Raw genomic sequence first — 18,550 nt, forward strand, 5'->3', positions numbered from 1 at the left:
CTTGGCCACTCTCTTGGCACCTCATACACTTGTGCACTGCTTCTGTAAGCTGAGCAACACACTCCACTCACTTGTTCACTTAATTTCATCATCTTGAGTGAGATTGGAGAGCCTCTAGTGCATTGCATTGAGTTGCATCTTCTTGTGGCACTAGTTGAGTGATTTGGGCTGGTTGTGAGCTTGTTACTATTGGTGTTTACCGACACCTAGATGGCCTGATGATTAAAGGATCATTGTGCAGAGTTGGTGATTGTCTCCGACCACAATCGGTTGCTTGTGAGGGGTCTTGTGCCTTTCCCGGCGGAGCACCAAAGGCAACTCTAATAAATTACTCGTGTCATTGAGCTACCTCACTTGTGGGCAGGTTCTTGCGGTATCCAAATATGTGGACGAGGTTCTTGCAACACCTCTTAGCCGCTGAACTACCAAGTGCTGGTCGACACAACAGGACTAGCGTGCCGGCAAGCACGTGAACCTCGGGAGAAAAATCTTGTGTCTCTTGTGTGATTGAATTTCTCCCGGTGATTGGATTGTCTTCATCTTGTGATTGGTTCATTTCTCGACGCGGCGGTATAATCATCATACTCACTCTTTTACATTCCTCCCTACCTTCTGCTGCATCATTTCTCCCGGCACCGGCAGGGCATCCATACAATGGCACGGCCGGGTCCTTCTGAATCGGAGGCGCCGCGTGCCCTTCCCCTCTTGTCGCTCGGGCGGCGTGGCCCCTACGTGGAGCGTGAAATGGTGTGTAGCGCGCGGGCATCCGGACATGGGCGTCCGTTCGAACGTCCGGGCGCTAGCACTTCCGTTAGTTTTAACCATCATATAGCGGAGCTATAGGAGGAAATGCGAAATTATCTGTGGAAACTGCAGATGAAATCGTGAAAATGGTCTACAATCTGAGTTTCCTTGATTGATTTCTTTCTCATTTTGTCAAAAAACAATTTTTCAATCCTTTTTATTTATGGTGCATTATGTACTCTTTTTTAGTCATTTTTGGGTTAGAGGCCCCTGCTAGAGCATCAAAAAACTTCGTTGGTCAAACAAAAATATTGGAATTTGGAAACAACTATACAAATATAGCAAAAAAAATAGTTTATCGGTCGAGGCTAAAAAAATTGTTCACACAAGTCGTCTACAAATCCACAGAGAAACGAAGGGCATATATGACCTCCTCAGTGTGTAGAAATGTATCCTAGTTGTTCCCGGGACAAGATCACGGCCCTATTATCTCCGTTTATAGGATGCTTTGCACAAATCCAGCGGTGGATGGGCTGAGACGGACCGGACAAGATTTGCACGGGATTCTTGCAGAACTGGAGGGGCCAAAATCCACACGGAACTCACAATTCCACTTTTTTTTCCTAGAGTGGAGTCGCATGGAACAGTTCCATAAAAATTCTAGAGCAGCTCTATAAAAAACCTTATGTGTGCTCTAGGAAAACCAGAGAGGGGCAAAATCCACTTTGGTTGGTGATTCAGACTATCTAGGAGTGTTCGCGCGAAATACTTCTCCGTTTCTTGCACCCCATAGGCGCCACAGAGGGCCATAGCTTGGTGTTAAGGGTGTGGCTGATGCGAAGGCTCCAGATTCCATCATCAATAATCGTTCCAACTGCGGTAAGCCCCAGCGAGGGCCAGAGCGTGGAGATGGAATTGCACTCAAAGAACACATGATGCATGTCGTCTTCGATGTTGTTGTTGCACCTACGAAACTTGTCGTCATCAAGAACGTTCTTGTAGAAGAGGTTGGCGGGTGCTCAGTCTATCCTTGAAGTACAATGGGAGAAATGTTTAACTGTGTTTGGGAATACTGACTCCCAAATCATTTTGTTCTAGGGATCTATCTCTCCTGAGTTTGGAGCAAGAGCCGTGTTCGCTGTCAGTCACCGGACGGCGGTGAACACCGACGGCGAGGTCACGAACGCAGAGGTGGAAGATCGCACACAAACGCTGGACACAGAGTTTTGGTGCTGCAAAATAGCGGCAGCGTTTTCTGTTGTGTATTGCTTCTATTTATTGGAAATACAAAGCAGAGCTGTACAAGCCACGGCCGCACGATCATGCAGAATGCGCACGTCCATCCCCATGCGCCGTAACAGCCGGCCATGGCTTGCATGCTCAGGTTCATGGCGAGCGAATCTCGTCCACTACCTCCTACGCACACGAACACCACATGCCGATCCTCGTGTGCATGCAAAACTGAAAAACTAACATGCTATGCTATGCAATGGACTACACAGAATTACTAACATTCGCGTCTCTTGTCTTGAAACGCTTACCGGTGAGCAGCAACAGACTGAGGTAACTAGAGCCGTCGAGGTAAACACCCTGCAAGGAAAGTAGTAGATCTGCATGCTCCGAGTGAGCAACACCAGTTAGCCGAGCTAAGTACAAATCAAACCCGCTCTGCAAAGAAAAGTAGAAGATTTGCATGCTCCGAGCAAGCAACACCCAATTAGCCGAGTACGTAAGTACAAATCAAACCGCTCTGGAAAACTTCACTACTGAGACGTCAGGTCAGGTGTGAGATGACAATGAGGCCATCAGGAAGCCAATGATCTTTCCAGAAGGAAGCAATGACCCTATTGTGGACTTCTACTTTGATGATGAAGCGGAAGGTATCTAGTTCGTTGTCAATCACACTCCAAAGGAAGGAGGAGCCATGCGAGTGATCATCAAAAGGTAAGTGAAATCTCAGCACCCATCGAAAGGTTAGTAAAATCTCGGCAGCCATTCTTTCCAAAGAGCAGGCTCGCTCGGAAAAATTTTGTCAATAAATGTTACGAGGGGATAGATAGTTAGATAGACAGAGAGAAAAGAAATAAAGAGAGTCGTAGATTTAGTTAACCATGGTGAGTCGCTGATAGAGTATCTTGCGAATTCCTTTGTGAATTGTGATTATATAACAGCTGGTTATAATTAGGGTACCCTTGTTAAGATATTTATTATTTACTGATGATGATGAACCCGATTTATCGCTTACCTGTTAGATTATCTACTGTTTCCGTGTGTGAACACACAACAAGGGAAGGCAGCGCCGAAAAGGCTCACCTGCCGTACTGTAGCCACATGCAGGGACAGGCGTAGAAGTCAGTCCTGCTATGTTATCTAGTCACTGTTACAGCAGGACAGCTGTACTAGAACTACATGGATAGAGTTGTATATATAGTTTGCTAGTGCAACTCAACAAAGAGAGTTTAGATTTGCCATCTCTTATACAGGGCTCCGACCAACGTTTGTGCTTGTATTATATGTGTATGCGCTGTTCTACCTCTTCTTCAACCTCTAGCCATAGTGTATAGTTGGGCAACGCTTGTTCGTGGTTAGCTTAGCTAGTGAGTGCTTGGCAATACTAGCGGGTGCTCGGCAAGACTGTTGAGTGGTCGATTTACCTGAGCCGGTGATCCTGTGGGCTAACAAGTGGTATCGGAGCCGTACAAGCGCCATCACCAGACTAACCGCTGGCGATGACGAACGGTTCGGAGATGGATGACAGCAGTGGCACTGCTGTGGCTGCCCAACCACGGTCTGAGGTCATTTTTCGCATGGTGCGGGAGGTCAGCGGCACCAGTTGGCCGACGCTGACTCGCACCAACTATGGAGAATGGTCGGTGACCATAAAGGTTAAGCTCAGAGCCCGATGGCTCTGGAATGCTGTTGACAAGGGCACCGACAATGAGAAAGATGACATGTCAGCGTTGGAGGCTATCTTCGCTGCTGTACCAGCAGTGTACAGGAGCCATTGGGGGTGAAGAGCTCGGCTAAGGAGGCATGGGAGGCTATTGCGGCGATGAGCGTCGGTTCCGACCACGCAAAGAAGGCGACGGCCTAGCTTCTGAAACAGGAGTATGCCAACCTCAAGTTCAAGGATGGTGAAATGGTGGAGGACTTCTCCCTCCGCCTATAGACGCTCATTAGCAAGCTGAAGAGCCACGGTGTCACCATCGACGAAGAGGAGGTGGTCTCCAAGTACCTTCACTCCGTGCCGGCAAAGTATATCTAGATTGCTCTCTCCATAGAGACGATGCTGGACTTATCCACCCTCACCATTGAGGATGTGACAGACCGTCTGCGGGCGATAGATGAGCGCCTAGAGCAGGCAACAGCAACGAAGGACAGCGACAAACTGTTGCTGACAGATGAGGAGTGGGCTGCTCGGAGAAACTCCAGGGTAGCCTCCTCTAGCCATGATGGCGATGGCAAGCGCCGTGGCAAGGCTTCTTCGATGAAGAAGAAGCAAGTCGACCCCAACGCCTATCGGCGCTGCAGGAAGACAGGTCATTGGGCACGGGAGTGTCCAAATCGCAAGCGGGAGAAGAAGGTTGAGGCTCATCTGGCGCAAGATGATGATGATGATGAGGCCACTATTCTAATGGTGATGTTCTGTGCACGGCACGACATCGAGGCCTAGAAGGAAGAGGTGATGATGGTGGAAGGACCTGAAGGCTATCAACCTCGATGAACCATGCACCCAAGTCCACCTCGGACGTGTGGGCGCCAACCAGGAGCAGTGGTGGTATCTGGACTCTGGTGCTAGCAACCACATGACGGGCTCTAAGGCATCTTTCTTCGAGCTCGATGATGATGTTACCGGTATGGTGAAGTTTGGTGATGGCTCAAGGGTGGCTATCCAAGTGCGTGGCACCATCATCTTCAGGTGCCAGAACGGGGAGCACCACGCGCTAACGGATGTATATTACATCCCGCAGCTGCGTTCCAGCATCATCAGCATTGGTCAGCTGGATGAGCGCGGTAGCGAGGTACTGATCAAGGACAGAGTCCTTAGGATCAGGGACTGGGAGCAGTGACTTCTTGCCAAGGTGAAGAGGTCCTAGAATCGGTTGTCCCTGCTCGACCTAAAGGTAGAGCAGCTGGTGTGCCTAGCGCAAGGCACACCAAGGAGCCGTGGCTATGGCATGCCTGGTTCGAACATCTCAGCTTCGACGCACTTGGTCGGCTAGAGAAGATGGTCTGAGGGCTACCCCACATCAAGCACGGAGGCGAGCTGTGTGATAGCTGGCTGGCCAGGAAGCAGAGGAGGCTATCGTTCCCAAAGGCAGCCAAGTATTGCGCGAAGGACACTCTCGAGCTCGTCCACGGCGACCTCTGTGGGCCAATCACGCCAGCCACAAATGGTGGTCGGTGGTACTTCCTCCTACTCGTGGATGATTGCAGTCGCTACATATGGCTGCAACTCCTGATGAGCAAGAATGAAGCGGCGACGACGATCAAGAAGTTCAAGATACGCACGGAGGCTGAGAGCGGCAAGAAGCTCCATGTGCTGAGGACTGATCGCGGCGGTGAATTTACTTTGGTGGAGTTCGCTGCGTACTGCGTGGATTAGGGTGTGGTGCGACACCATACCGTGTCATACTCGCCACAGCAGAATGGCTTGGTGGAGAGGTGGAACTAGACGGTGGTCGACATGGCTCGTTCCATGATGAAGGCCAAAGGCATGCCGGCAAGGTTCTGGGGTGAGGCGATGAACACGGCAGTGTTCATCCTCAACCATGCTCCGACCAAGGCCCTGATGGGCAAGACGCCGTTCAAAGCTTGGTATGGGCGCAAGCAGAGCGTGTCCTTCCTCCGGACATTCAGTTGCATCGGCCACATCAGGAAGATGAAGCCGATCCTCACCAAGGTGGAGGACAAGAGCACATTGATTGTGTTCCTGGGCTACGTGGAGGGTATCATGGTGTATCAGCTCTATGACCCACACGGAGACAAGGTGCTTGTCTCGCGTAACGACGTGTTCGATGAGAAGGTAGTTTGGGACTGGACCAGTCCGAGCATGGGAGAAGCTGGTGGCTTCACCAGCACTTTTGTCGTCGAGCACTTGGTCATCTACGGTGGTGGAGACGCTGGGGAAGAGGTGCTGAGCACTCCGGGAGGAATGCCGAGCACTCCAGCGACAGAGCCGAGCACTCCTGGGGCAGTGCCGAGCACTTTGGGAGGGATGTCGAGCACTCTAGGAGGAGTGACAAGCACTCTTGGAGGGATGCCGAGCATGCCAGGAGTGGTGCCGGGAGGTTTCTACAGTGGTGGTGACCACTCCAGGACGGGTGCCGAGCACTCCCATAGCGGAGCCAAGAGGTCTTGCAGTGGTGCCAACCACTCCAAGACTAAGACTGAGCACTCCTACAGTGGTGCCGAGCACTGCAGGAGTAGTGACGAGTTGTCTAGAAATAGTACCGAGCACTGCAACCAGGGTGCCAAGCACTCTAGGTGCTGTGCCAAGCACTTGCGCAGAACAGGGAACTCCATCAACACTGATCGAGTTCACCTCACCTCCAAGTGACATCATTGAGTTCGTGGATGCCTTCCATGAAGGTGAGGAGGTGCGGTTTCGCAGGCTGGACGACATTGTCGGTGGCACATGGCCCTCAGGTCTGGCTGGTCGGCTGCTCAATGATCAAGAGCTGCTGCTCGTCAGCACAGAGGAACAACCCACGTTCACGCTGGCCGAGTGCAACGGAAACTAGCAACGGACGATGCTAGAGGAGATAAAGGCGATTAAGAAAAATGAGACATGACAGCTCATTGATCCACCTCCAGGATGTCATCCGATCAGCCTGAAGTGGGTGTACAAGGTCAAGCGGGATGAGCTCGGTGCCATTGTCAAGCACAAGGCACGCCTCGTTGCCCGATGCTTTGTTCAGCGCGAGGGCATAGACTTTGAGGAAGTCTTTACGCCAGTAGCGTGCATGGAGTATGTCCATTTGCTACTAGCCATGGCAGCAGTAAAGGACTGGCACGTCCATTACTTAGACGTTAAATCGGCCTTCCTCAACGGCGAGCTGGCGGAGACGGTCTTCGTCAGGCAACCTCCAGGTTTCGCCGTCAAGGGAGAGGAGCATAGGGTGCTCCGACTGTGCAAGGTGCGCTACGGGCTGCGGCAGGCCCCATGAGCATAGAACGCCAAGTTTGACGCCACGCTGGGCGAGCTTGGGTTCCAGCGGTGTACAACCGAGCATGCTTTCTACATGCGGCAATGGGGAAGGAGGAGCTTGTCGTCGACGTGTATGTGGATGACTTGATCATCACCGGCGTGCGCACAGAGGGCATCAATAGCTTCAAGCACGAGATGGCGGCTCATTTCCGAATGAGCGATCTCGACATACTCTCCTACTACCTCGGCATTGAGGTGAGATAGGGGAAGGAGGAACTCATGCTCGGTCAGAGTGCGTATGCCTCGAAGCTATTGGAGTGGAGCGGCATGGCTGAGTGTAAGCCATGTGTGACTCCGGTGGAGGAGCGGTTGAAATTGACGAAGGCCAGCACCGCGGTGAAGGTGGATGCAACACTCTACCGGAGCATCGTCGGCGGTCTGCGCTACCAAGTCCACATGAGGCCAGACATTGTGTTCGCCATGGGCTACGTCAGTCGCTTCATGGAGGATCCTAGAGAGGATCACTAGGTTGTGGTGAAATGGCTACTGCGCTACATCAAGGGGACGATAGATCAGGGGATCATCTTCCCAAAGACCGGCGGGAATAGGCGACAGCTCACTGTGTTCAGCGATGCAGACATGGCGAGGGACATCGACGGACGGCGGAGCACTTCTGGAGTGCTCATCTTCCTCGGATCGGCTTCAATTTCTTGGTTGTCGTTGAAACAGAAGGTGGTGGCGCTATCTACATGTGAGACAGAGTACGTAGCGGCGGCCACAGCGACGTGCCAAGTTGTGTGGCTACGTCGGCTGCTGGGCAAGCTGACCAACGTGGAAGCTCACCCATCAGCACTGAAAGGTCCTTGTTTGGTTTTGGTAATTGAGTAACAACTTAGGTGGACTAATTGTGTTTATGTGAGATACATAGGTGATTAGTCCATAGGTACATGTGTATGAGCAACATATGCCATGGAGGTAAAAATGGCTTGAAGATGTTGCAAAGCTCACACATGTGATGATGAAGGAGCTTAAATGCACATGAGACATGACATTGAGTCATGTGATCAAGGTAGAGAAGATCAAGACAAGACTTGGCTTGATGGACCGGTTGCAAGCGTGAAGGGAAAGTCGAAGGCTTTGGAGTGATGGACCGCGTGGCGGTGAAGCTTGAGCAAGACTTGGCGCCGATGGACGATGGCAACGGTGAAGAGCAAGTAAAGTCAAGATCGATGAACCAATATGACCATGTGATGATATGAAGTGGATCATATCATTGTTGATCGTGTTGGTGCATGTGTTGCATCGACGTTGAAGGAGATGGAATGGAATGCGCAAGGCAAAGGTATAACCTAGGGCATTTCATTTCACCGGTCATAGGTGTGTAGAGAAGTTTATGACCGGGTTTAGGATAGATGGCCGTACTATCAAGAGGGGCAAACTTGTTTGCATATCGGTCATCTAGTGCCACTCGAGTGATCTAACTTTGCATTGTCGCTAGGATCGAGTGGCGTGGCAAGTTGAGTGGCTAACATCCTTTGGGAAATGATTGTGAAAATGCTAACACACATACACATGGTGGTGTACACTTGGTGGTGTTGGCACATTTACAAAGGAGGTGGTGTTTGCAGGGGTAAGATGGGTTTGGGTCCCTCTCTCCAAATGGAATGCCTATTTTCTATTGCGCCGGATGCAAGTTCTTGTGGTTAGCACATTGGAGCAAGGGTGAAGAAGTTAGAAGTGAAAACGAGTTGATCGCGAAGATGCTGACATCGGTCAACTGACCGGACGTTGGAACTAAATGCACCAGACGTTGGCAGGCTACATCCAGTCATGTTGACGTACGATGACGCAGAAGCTAGAGTGTGACTGGACGCTGGCTGCGTCCGATCAAGTGTGACCGGACACGTCCGGTCGAGGTCGGTACCTTACTAGAAACGACCAGACGCTGGGGGTTCAGCGTTCGGTCAGTTGAAAGCTGCTGTGTCCGGTCAGATCAAGTGACCGTTGAAATCAGGACACATGGCCGTCTGCGAGCGACCGGACGCTGAGGTCCAGCGTCCGGTCAACATGACCGGAGCATCCGGTCGGCCCGACCGTTGCCCAGTGAAGGGGTAACGGCTAGTTTAACCCTTGGGGCTATAAATAGAAGTGGCCTTCGGCCATGGCTGGTGTGGAGCACCAAAGGGGACTTAGTGTCCATGCTTGTGAGTGCTTGGGATCCCTCCATCACACATATACATGATAGTGATCATTCGATTGTGTGAGTGAGCGATTCTAGTGCGATTGCATCATGAGGTTGCATCGAGTGGCACTAGGTGATCGAGTTGCAAGCCAGTGGTGCTTGTTACTCTTGGAGGTTACCACCTCCTAGACGGCTTGGTGGTGGTCTCCGTCGAAGCACGTAAGAAGCTTGTGTGGCGCTCCGGAGAAGTGCTTGTGAGGGGCATTGTGCTCGCCCCCGCAGGGGCCGCGAAGAGCAACTCTAGTAAAGCGTGTCATTGAGCTACCCTCACTCAAGGGGTAGGTTCTTGCGGCGCCCAACGTGCGGGCTTAGCGGGTGATGCTAATTAGCTGCCGAACCACCAAGTGAGCGATCGACACAACGGGGACTAGCGTGTTGGCAAACACGTGAACCTCGGGAGAAAAATCATCGTGTCAACCTTGTTCTTCCCGTTGGTTTGCATCCCCATTACATAAGCTTGCAATTAGTTTTATACATATTAAGCTTGTGTAGTTGCTCTTGTAATTAGATAGCTTGTGTAGCTTGCTAATTACCTTCTTGCTTGTGTAGCATAGAAGTAGCTCCCTTGCGTGGCTAATTTGGTTTTAGTAACCTTGTTAGTCACATTGCTTAGTTTGTGTAGCTAAGTATTTGCGCTCTCTAATTAGACATTGGTTGCCTTGTTATTGAGCATTGCTAGTGAGCATCGTTAGCTTTGTGCTTTTGCTTACTAGCATGTGTAGGAGCTCTCTTGTTGCTTAAAATACTAGTGGCATAGGTTTGTGTAACCTTGCTCTTAGAATTGTTTAGGAGAGCTCTAGCTAGCCCGGCACCTTGGTTGCATAATTGTTATCTTTGTAAGGTGCTAGTGAACATATATAGTGGGGTATAGTCTTGGCTAGACCGATAGTTTTAATTCCGCATTTGAATCGGTTAGCCGACGCGATTAAGTTTTAGAAAAGACTATTCACCCCTCCTCTAGTCGCCATCTCGACCCTTCAAGCACTGATGGTGGACAACCAACACATCATTACCCTCGCGAAGAATCCGATTTTGCATGACCGGAGCAAACACATGGATGTGAAGTTCCACTTCCTCAGAGACTGTGTCGATGGAGGGCAGATCATCATCGAGTTCGTTTAAACTGGTCGGTAACTCGCGGACATCCTCACCAAGCCGCTTCGACGCCTTCGACTCACGGAGCTGAAGGAGACGATCGGCATAGAGGGGGTACAAGGGATAGCAGTAGGATTAGGGGAAGAATTGTTAGATAATCTACTGTTTCCTTGTGTGAACACACAACAAGGGAAGGCGACACCGAAAATGCTCTGTGCTGTGGTACTATAGCCGTTGTAGAGGCAGGCGCCAAACGGCTTACTTGCCATACTGTATCCATATGTATGGACAGGCGCAGAAGTCAGTCATACTGTGTTATATAGTCATTGTTGCAGCAGGACAGCTGTATTAGGACTAGATGGGTAGAGTTGTATATATAGTTTGCTACTGCAACTTAACAAAGAGAGTTCAGATTTACCATCTACTATACAAGGCTCCGACCAACGCTGGTGCTTATATTGTGTATATGCTCTGTTCTCCCTCTTCTTCAACCTCTAGCCATAGTATGTGTTCGGACAACGCTTGTTTGTGGTTGGCTTAGCTAGTGAGTGTTCGGCAATACTAGTAGGTGCTCAACAAACCTGGTGAGTGGCCACCTCACCTGAGACGGTGATCCTGGCCTAACATTACCTACTGAATGAATACCGATACACGGCGGGCCAGAAGCAGATCGAGCGCACGCGAGTGTGCCACAGCCTCGAACGTGTGGTGCTCGCAGGCCCGTCCTTACGCATCAACCAATCACCGGCCCCCAACTTCTCCACCCGGCACCCGGGGCAAAGATACACTCCGACCGAACACCAGCCGTCTTGCCCCGACCCCGACCGATCCTCAGCTGCTGCAGCCATGGCGACCCCCGCGGCGCTCTCCACCGCCGCCAACCCCACCCAGGTGAGACAGCAAACTTCCTTCTTCTGCCGCGGGGCGCTTCCCTCTCCTGGCCTTGACCCTTGTCTCATGAGTTTGGCCGAGGAGAAACAGAGTCTCTGTCCATGGCGTTACTACTTACTAGCCGTTCAATCTTGCCCACCAAAGTTGCAGCTGAATCGAATAATATGGTTTATTTGCATGTATATGTATATGATGTCCGTGCCTGCAATGGCAGCCCTGCCGGTCCCGCGCTACGCTGGGCAAGCCGGTGAAGGGGCTCGTTGGCCTGGGCATGGGCCGGGAGCGCTCCCAGCGGAGCATCACGTGCCCGACATGGAGAAGCGGAAGCTGATGAACCTCCTCCTCCACGGCGCCATCTCGCTGCCCACCGTCGGCATGGTCGTCCCCTACGGCGCCTTCTTCGTTCCCGCGGGGTGAGTCGTGTCGTCTCACGTACCCATGCATCAACAGCTAGCTAGTAGCGGCTCACTGTCTATCGTACATGTTACCGGCCGGCCAGCCGGCCAGCAACTAATGATTAGTACCCCGGCCCCGTTGATTTTGCACGCAGCTCCGGGAACGCCGGCGGCGGGACCTACGCCGAGGACAAGCTGGGCAACGACATCACGGTGGAGGAGTGGCTCAAGACGCACGGTCCCAATGACCGCACGCTCGCGCAAGGGCTCAAGGTCAGTCATGCATCAACCGCCATCGTCGTCGTCGCCTGCAGGTAGGCATGCCTGTGGTGTTGTGTTGATGCTCACGGCCGGCGTGTTTGTGTGCGCCGCCGCCGCGCGCGCGTGCAGGGTGACCCCACGTACCAGGTGGTGGAGCAGGACAAGACGCTGGCCACCTACGGGATCAACGCCGTGTGCACTCACCTCGGTTGCGTCGTGCCGTGGAACGGCGCCGAGAACAAGTTCATCTGCCCCTGCCATGGATCCCAGTACAACAGCCAGGGCAAGGTGGTCCGTGGACCGGCGCCTCTGGTAAAAACAAACCCCACGCATTTAAATTCCTCTAACTGGATGATCGATCTTCCTTAATTGAAATGATTGTTGGGCTTCAACGAACTGATTGATCTGCTTGGCATTGCTCTTCTGTAAACAGTCGCTGGCCCTGATTCACGCCGACGTCGACGACGGCAAGGTCCTCTTCGTCCCGTGGGTGGAGACCGACTTCAGGACCGGCGAGGACCCGTGGTGGAGTGCATGAGGAGGATCCCACACCAGCGGGGCTCAGTGCTCACATATGAGCTATATATGCTTCCTGTTCCAGTGATGAGCTCATTGGCTTGTGTTCTCCGAGGGCGTCGTTGCTACAAATTCACTTGCTTCTTGCCTCCAAATTATATATATGTACCCTTTTGAACAAGAACAGCTGTTTCTCATCTCTTCATATATAACATTTTGAACACTCTGAAATCTGCTGGAGTGGAACATGGACTCTCTCTGCCATCAGCTGATCAAGTGATCAGCAGGGCATCACCTCCTAAGCCTGGCATTCCTACACTCATTTCAATATGCCCGACGGCACAACCAGTATTTTCGATACATGTTACAAGTTCCTCATCTCCTGTCCCCCTTTTGGCAAATCAGTTTTTGTCTTTTTTGTCCAATATAAACAATGCAACACTGACGGGCACATATAACTTTTTATATAGACACCTCCTGTTTCCAATGGAGGCGGACGATGTAACAAACTGTTTTTAACTAGGGCGGGGAGCACCATAGCTCACGAACCGCACCTGAAAACTATTTTTTTAGTGGTGGTTTCGTTAAGAAAACTGCCCCTAAAGACATCTCCATTTTTAGGGACGGTCACTATAAGAGAACTGCCCCTAAAAATAGGATTTTTAAGGTGATTGTCTAAACCGAACCACTTCTAGAAAAAAAAAAACAGATTTTTAGGGGCGATGTTGTTAAGAGAACCATGTCTGAAAATGATTAATAGGGGTCCTAAAAAGAACTCCTTATAAATACCCTTCTTCCTCCTTGTGACTATAGCAGGTCATGCGCGACTATAGCCGTTCATGTCAGTGCTGAGTTCACTTGTAGACGAGAAATTGCAAAAATTTCGGGGGGGGGGGGGGGGGGGGGGGGGGGGGGAGAGGAGGTTTTGCCCTTAGAATCTTTGGAGTTGGGTTTAAAAGGTAAGTTTATGTCATCCCTAAAATCTTTTCAAAGTTTACTTTTACATTTCTTTCACTAATTTTTTTCTCATCTAGAGAGGCATGGTTGTTAAATTTTCTATCTTGTTAGCAATTTAGACCTATTTTCTGCCCAGCTAACTTGTATGTAGTAGGCTCATATCAATCTCTAGTTAGTTCGTCAATATTTCTCTTTCTCCATGAATACATAAATTTTTTGGATCTGGATCTAATTTATGCCAAAATTGTAGTTCATTCTTTCACTAGTTATATATATGAATAATATTTTGATGCAATTTCGTTACAGAACATAGATGGACAGGTTATGAATGTTCACGGAATGAAGGCATGAAGTCTCTTATATACATTACCTGAAAAAATTTATTGAAGTCGCTAAAAGCCACACCTTGCTTAGGAAGACAAAGGATATATATTGTCCTTACTATATATATTTTGGTACCGGTCCATTCCGGCTTACCATTCTAGTTTTTATTTATTATTTTACTGATTTTTGCATATATAAATATTTTTCAATGTGAGAAATAACACCATAGACAAATATTACTCACGTATCCAAGAAAAGAAAAACACATGACATAGATGCTAGGCCGGCCAGCTAGTTTTTGTTGGGCCTTTGCCCTAGTCAATACAGGTACTTATCACTATAGTCAATTCAATATGATTAATCTGCGGCCACACGTCCACCAAAAGACGGACACACGTCGCCGTCAACACCAGGCTTCGCCTACTGTTGAGCAAGATTACCTACTCGAGCATAAGAGAATAGGGTAAACTTAATTGAGTATTCATTTTATGTCTATAAACAGTACATGTCAAGGGGTATTTATAGAGGTCCTAACCTCCGTTATTCCTATACGAACACTAAAATACCCCCGACTCAATTGAATCAACTCTCTCTTTCATTCAGGGGCAAACTGACCATTATATCTTTGATTGAAATCTAGGAGGGAACAGAACTTGTTATAAATGACAAGAACTTTCTTGCGCAACGCCCTCCATTTAGATTCTACAAGCCATCGAGCCTGGCTGGAAATCTAAAGGATCACTGCTCGAGGCTGCAGACTGCTTCCAGGTAGCATACCAGCTCACAGAATTCGATTCAGGACTTCTCGAGCAGCTTCTCGTGATAATTTGTTTTCCGAAGATGCGTGTGACCTTATTTTTTTTTTATTCGAATGGAGTTGAAAGAGCCAGTTACATCAGCAGAGCATGAGGTGGAATGTGTGAGTTCAGCTGATCTCCATCGCAAGAATCGTTTTTGAGATCGATTGCCACAACAGCAAAGAGAACTACTGTGAGCAGTCTAAACTTCGACCCTTCTTTCTTCATTTTAAAAAAAGGGGAGCAAAGCCTATTCTTTGCTCCCTCAATTGATAGATCAGGGCCCCTCCTGCCGGCCTGAATGAAAGGCTCTTTTAGAAAGTAGTCCCGGGCTCGGCACCAACCAAGAGAACGTGGGGCTCTCTCCAATCATTCCGAAGAGCCGAGATCTTGTAATGGAAAAATTAGCTAGCTCAGTAGGTTTGGACCTAGGTGAATCAATTAAGTGAAGGAAGGGAGCCTAAACTTAAGGCTTTTGGAAGCGTTCTGGGCAGCCAACCCGGGAATATATATTGTGACTATGGGTAAAGCCCCAAATGTTGGGCTAATTATAGAAGGTTTGAGGGACGATTCCTATAAATTCTTGTAGGATCTCTAGTTAGCCTAGAGGGAGGGTGAATAGGCCTGTTAAAACAAGACTTGAACAATTGTCAAATTCGATCCATGGCACTACCGCTCTGAGCCCGCGGCACTGCCGGGCTAGAACAGCGGCACTACCGTACTTGTAGACAACTTCGAAGCACAGTTCAAAAACTATGTATGGAAACTTAGATCGGAGAAATTACTGAGCTTCATGTAGGTATGAAGATCACAGATCGACAGCTAGTAGTGGTAGTAATGTCACACACAAGTAGATCGGCCATAAACCCTAGAAATCACCTCAACACAATATGAAATGCAAGTGAAGTTAATCAAGCACACGGTGACACGATGATTTATCCCGTGGTTCAGGTCGCCACTAAGGCTTGCCTAAGTCCACGTTATTGAGGTTAGCCACCAAGGCTTAGGGCTTTGCAACCCTTCCTCGTTCTCAAGCTAAGAAACTTAACTCTTGAGATGAGGGGTGAGTTTACTAGCTTTAAGAGACGGTTAGAAACCCCCGGGCCTGCCACACAAGTTGACAAGCTCACTCCACGGGTGACGCTCTAGCCGGCTAGGAGCCAAGCTCCAAGAGTAACAAACACAACCATCGGCCAAAACATGAACCAAGTGCTCTTTAGAGTTGAGGAATCAGTGGATCTGCTCTCTAATTGAGTTTGGGACCTTTTTTTCTCAAGGATTGATGGGTAAATCAAAGGAGAAAACTTGGGAGCTCAAGGTCACCAATGAAGAAGAGAGAGAATGAGCACAAGTCTGTTCCTATCGGTCTGAATGAGCTAGGCGAGCAAGAAGACCGTTGTGAGGGAAGGAAAGAGGTATAAATACCTCCCATGGTCCCAACGGTTAGATAAGTCACAGCAATGCCGCGCTGTGGCATAGCCGCGCCTCTGGTGCAGCACTGCCGCACTGAGCTAGACAACAAAGGTGCAAGGAGGTTAAGAGCTGGCTATCTTGGCTAAGCTTTGTGGATGCTTTTGTGTAAGATTGAGCACTTGATTTCACATGTTGACTTAAGCATTGTGTCCCCCTTTATAGTACGACTTTTCCTATACTCAAATTAAAAAAAAACTTCCTTTTGGGCTTGATGCCTTTACCTTTTGTAATTGGGGGCTCCTCCGTAATATGCAACGTCCTCTTTTATGATTCTCCTGCTTGTCATCTCTATAAATCTCATTAGTTCTCTAATTGCGTAGTCATTATCACCAAAACCCACAATTAGGGCTTGATTGCACTTATAATCTACCTATTTTTGATGATTGTCGATGAAATATGGTCAGCAGTCCACCGAGGGGGGTGCCCGTGGTGGTAGATTATCGGTAGGATGCGTGTAATCAGGAACCAGATGGTGACACAAGGCGCAGAGACAGCGATTTAGATAGGTTCGGGCCGTCTGATCGACGTAATACCCTACGTCCTGTGTCTTTGGTGTATTGCACTGAGATGTATATAGATTAACCTGTCCTCTAGGGGACCCTTGTCTCTCCTTATATACTCCGAAGAGACAAGGTTACAAGTAAAGTATCCAATTTGGTACTATTACAATATCTAGTACAACTTGTAATCTTGATGTGCACGCCTTGATCTTACGGGCCGGCCCACCTCGGATGGTGCGGCCCATGTACCATCTTGTGGTACCCGGGGGTATATCCCCCACAGCTAGTCCCCGAGCGCCATGTATTCTGATGCGACACGCCATTTCAACCTTCTCCGAACAGTGAGGCTTGAGTTCTTGACATCTTCGACCACTGTTGTCGCCGGAGAAGGAGGTTGTCCGAAGAATGTATGGTGCTCTTAAGAAGAAAGAAAAATATTTCCATCCTGGGAAGTGTGCCCACTTGTATTTCTGAAAAGAAATGTAAGTGCGTCTTGAAGCGTAGTGTCCTTGATCGTCAGAGGCGTAGAGGTCGAAAAACAAACACATTCACCGCAAGGTGAAGTGTGCCCACTTAGTCCCCGAGCCTGGTAGTAGGTGACGTAGGCACGTGGTGCCAGGGTCTAAAAAGAATTCCCAGTTAAGTTGAGAATCTAATTGTCGTACAGGCGATACGAGATGCACCGGCAGGTGCATCGTATCGATGTAGTCTCCGAGCTTGCTGGAAGGCGAGGTATGAGCCTTGTAGCAAGGTCTAAGAAAAAATATCCCAACTATATGCGAGTTGCTAGTCACATGTAGTCGAGATGCAAAGTCCCCGAGCCGTGGTCAGAGAGTGGTCGAGGCAGTCCCAGAGCACAGGTCGAGGAGCGAGCGACCAAGTCCCTGAGCCATGGTCGGAGAGCGATCGAGGCAGTCCCCGAGCACAGGTCGAGGAGCGAGCGACGAAGTCCCCGAGCCGTGGTCGGAGAGTGATCGAGGCAGTCCTCGAGTACAGGTCGAGGAGCGAGCAACGAAGTCCCCGAGCCGTGGTCGGAGAGTGATCGAGGCAGTCCCCAAGCACAGGTCGAGGAGCGAGCGACAAAGTCCCCGAGCCGTGGTCGGAGAGTGATCGAGGCAGTCCCCGAGCGTAGGTCGAGAGGTGAGCGACGAAGTCCCCGAGCATAGCTCGAAATTCCTGTAGATAAATATGTAGAATGGTAGTACATGATGTACAAAATAATAAATTATGGAGAAAAAATCAGCAGTGAAGAAAATACGATCAGCAGTCATTTGCAAATGAGCATGATGTGATAAAGCAGTTGGTGCTTTGTGAACATTAGTGTTAATATGAAGTTTGTGTTTATACTTAATATAAACCGCCCGACCAATTAGTATATAGCTGAGTCTCCAGCCCTAGCTAGCCCGTGAACCATAACGCGGGGCGCGGAGCCCGTGCACGTGTAGGAAGAATAAAGCGTCGCTAAGAAACCGCTGCTGACCACCCATAACGCAGAGGGCAGACGCTCATGCACGTGTAGGGAGGAGTCAGAGACAGGGCCGTCTCTGGAGGCATCGAGCGTCAACATGACTGGTCGAGGATTTGCATTAAGTATAGATATATGTTATATTTAAGATGGTATACATGGACAAACATTATTTGAAGAATAATCATGACGAGGACGTTGTGGAGAAACGTCGTAATGAAAATTGTGTTAAATATAAATATTAGAAGTTTACTTATCTTTGATAGAAATCTGGTCGGCGGTGATGAAGTCATCCGGTCCTCGAGCTTTCCGACCTGTCGTCATGAAGGTGGTCACGGTTGTCGTAGCGCCGTTCTTCGCGGCGATCATCATTGTGACATGTCTGGTGATCGAGGTGGTCGGAGCTCGGCGGAGCCGCTCGGGATGTGGTCGACGTGGTCTGGTGGTCGAGGTGGTCGGAGCTCGGCATGGCTCGCTCAGGACGTGGTCGACGTGGTCTGATGGTCGGAGTTCGGCGGAGCCGCTCGGGATGTGGTCGACGTGGTCTGGTGGTCGGAGCTCGATGGAGCCGCTCGGGACGTGGTCGACGTGGTTCGATGCGGCTCGCTCAGCGGCTCGCTCAGCGGCTCGCTTGATGGCTCAACGTGGCTTGCTAGCAGCTTTTCATGACTTGCGTGATGACTTGAGCAGCTTGCTTCGGCTTGGTTCCACCTTTCTTGATAGCATGATCAGTTTGAAT

At 49.8% G+C, this 18,550-nt stretch overlaps 1 protein-coding gene and 1 pseudogene across 1 annotated transcript; both read left to right on the plus strand.

The window, feature by feature from the left end:
• The first annotated feature begins 6,997 nt into the window (after window positions 1–6,997).
• On the plus strand, window positions 6,998–7,423 carry LOC136465395 (uncharacterized mitochondrial protein AtMg00810-like). Its single transcript, XM_066464143.1, has 2 exons — window positions 6,998–7,150; window positions 7,259–7,423. Exons 1-2 carry the CDS (start codon window positions 6,998–7,000, stop codon window positions 7,421–7,423), a joined length of 318 nt encoding a protein of 105 aa, XP_066320240.1.
• Window positions 7,424–11,018: 3,595 nt separating this feature from the next.
• On the plus strand, window positions 11,019–12,495 carry LOC136463075 (cytochrome b6-f complex iron-sulfur subunit, chloroplastic-like; annotated as a pseudogene).
• The last annotated feature ends 6,055 nt before the right edge of the window (window positions 12,496–18,550 follow it).

Source organism: Miscanthus floridulus, chromosome 7 (assembly GCF_019320115.1).
Source record: "Miscanthus floridulus cultivar M001 chromosome 7, ASM1932011v1, whole genome shotgun sequence".
Taxonomy (NCBI): domain Eukaryota; kingdom Viridiplantae; phylum Streptophyta; class Magnoliopsida; order Poales; family Poaceae; genus Miscanthus; species Miscanthus floridulus.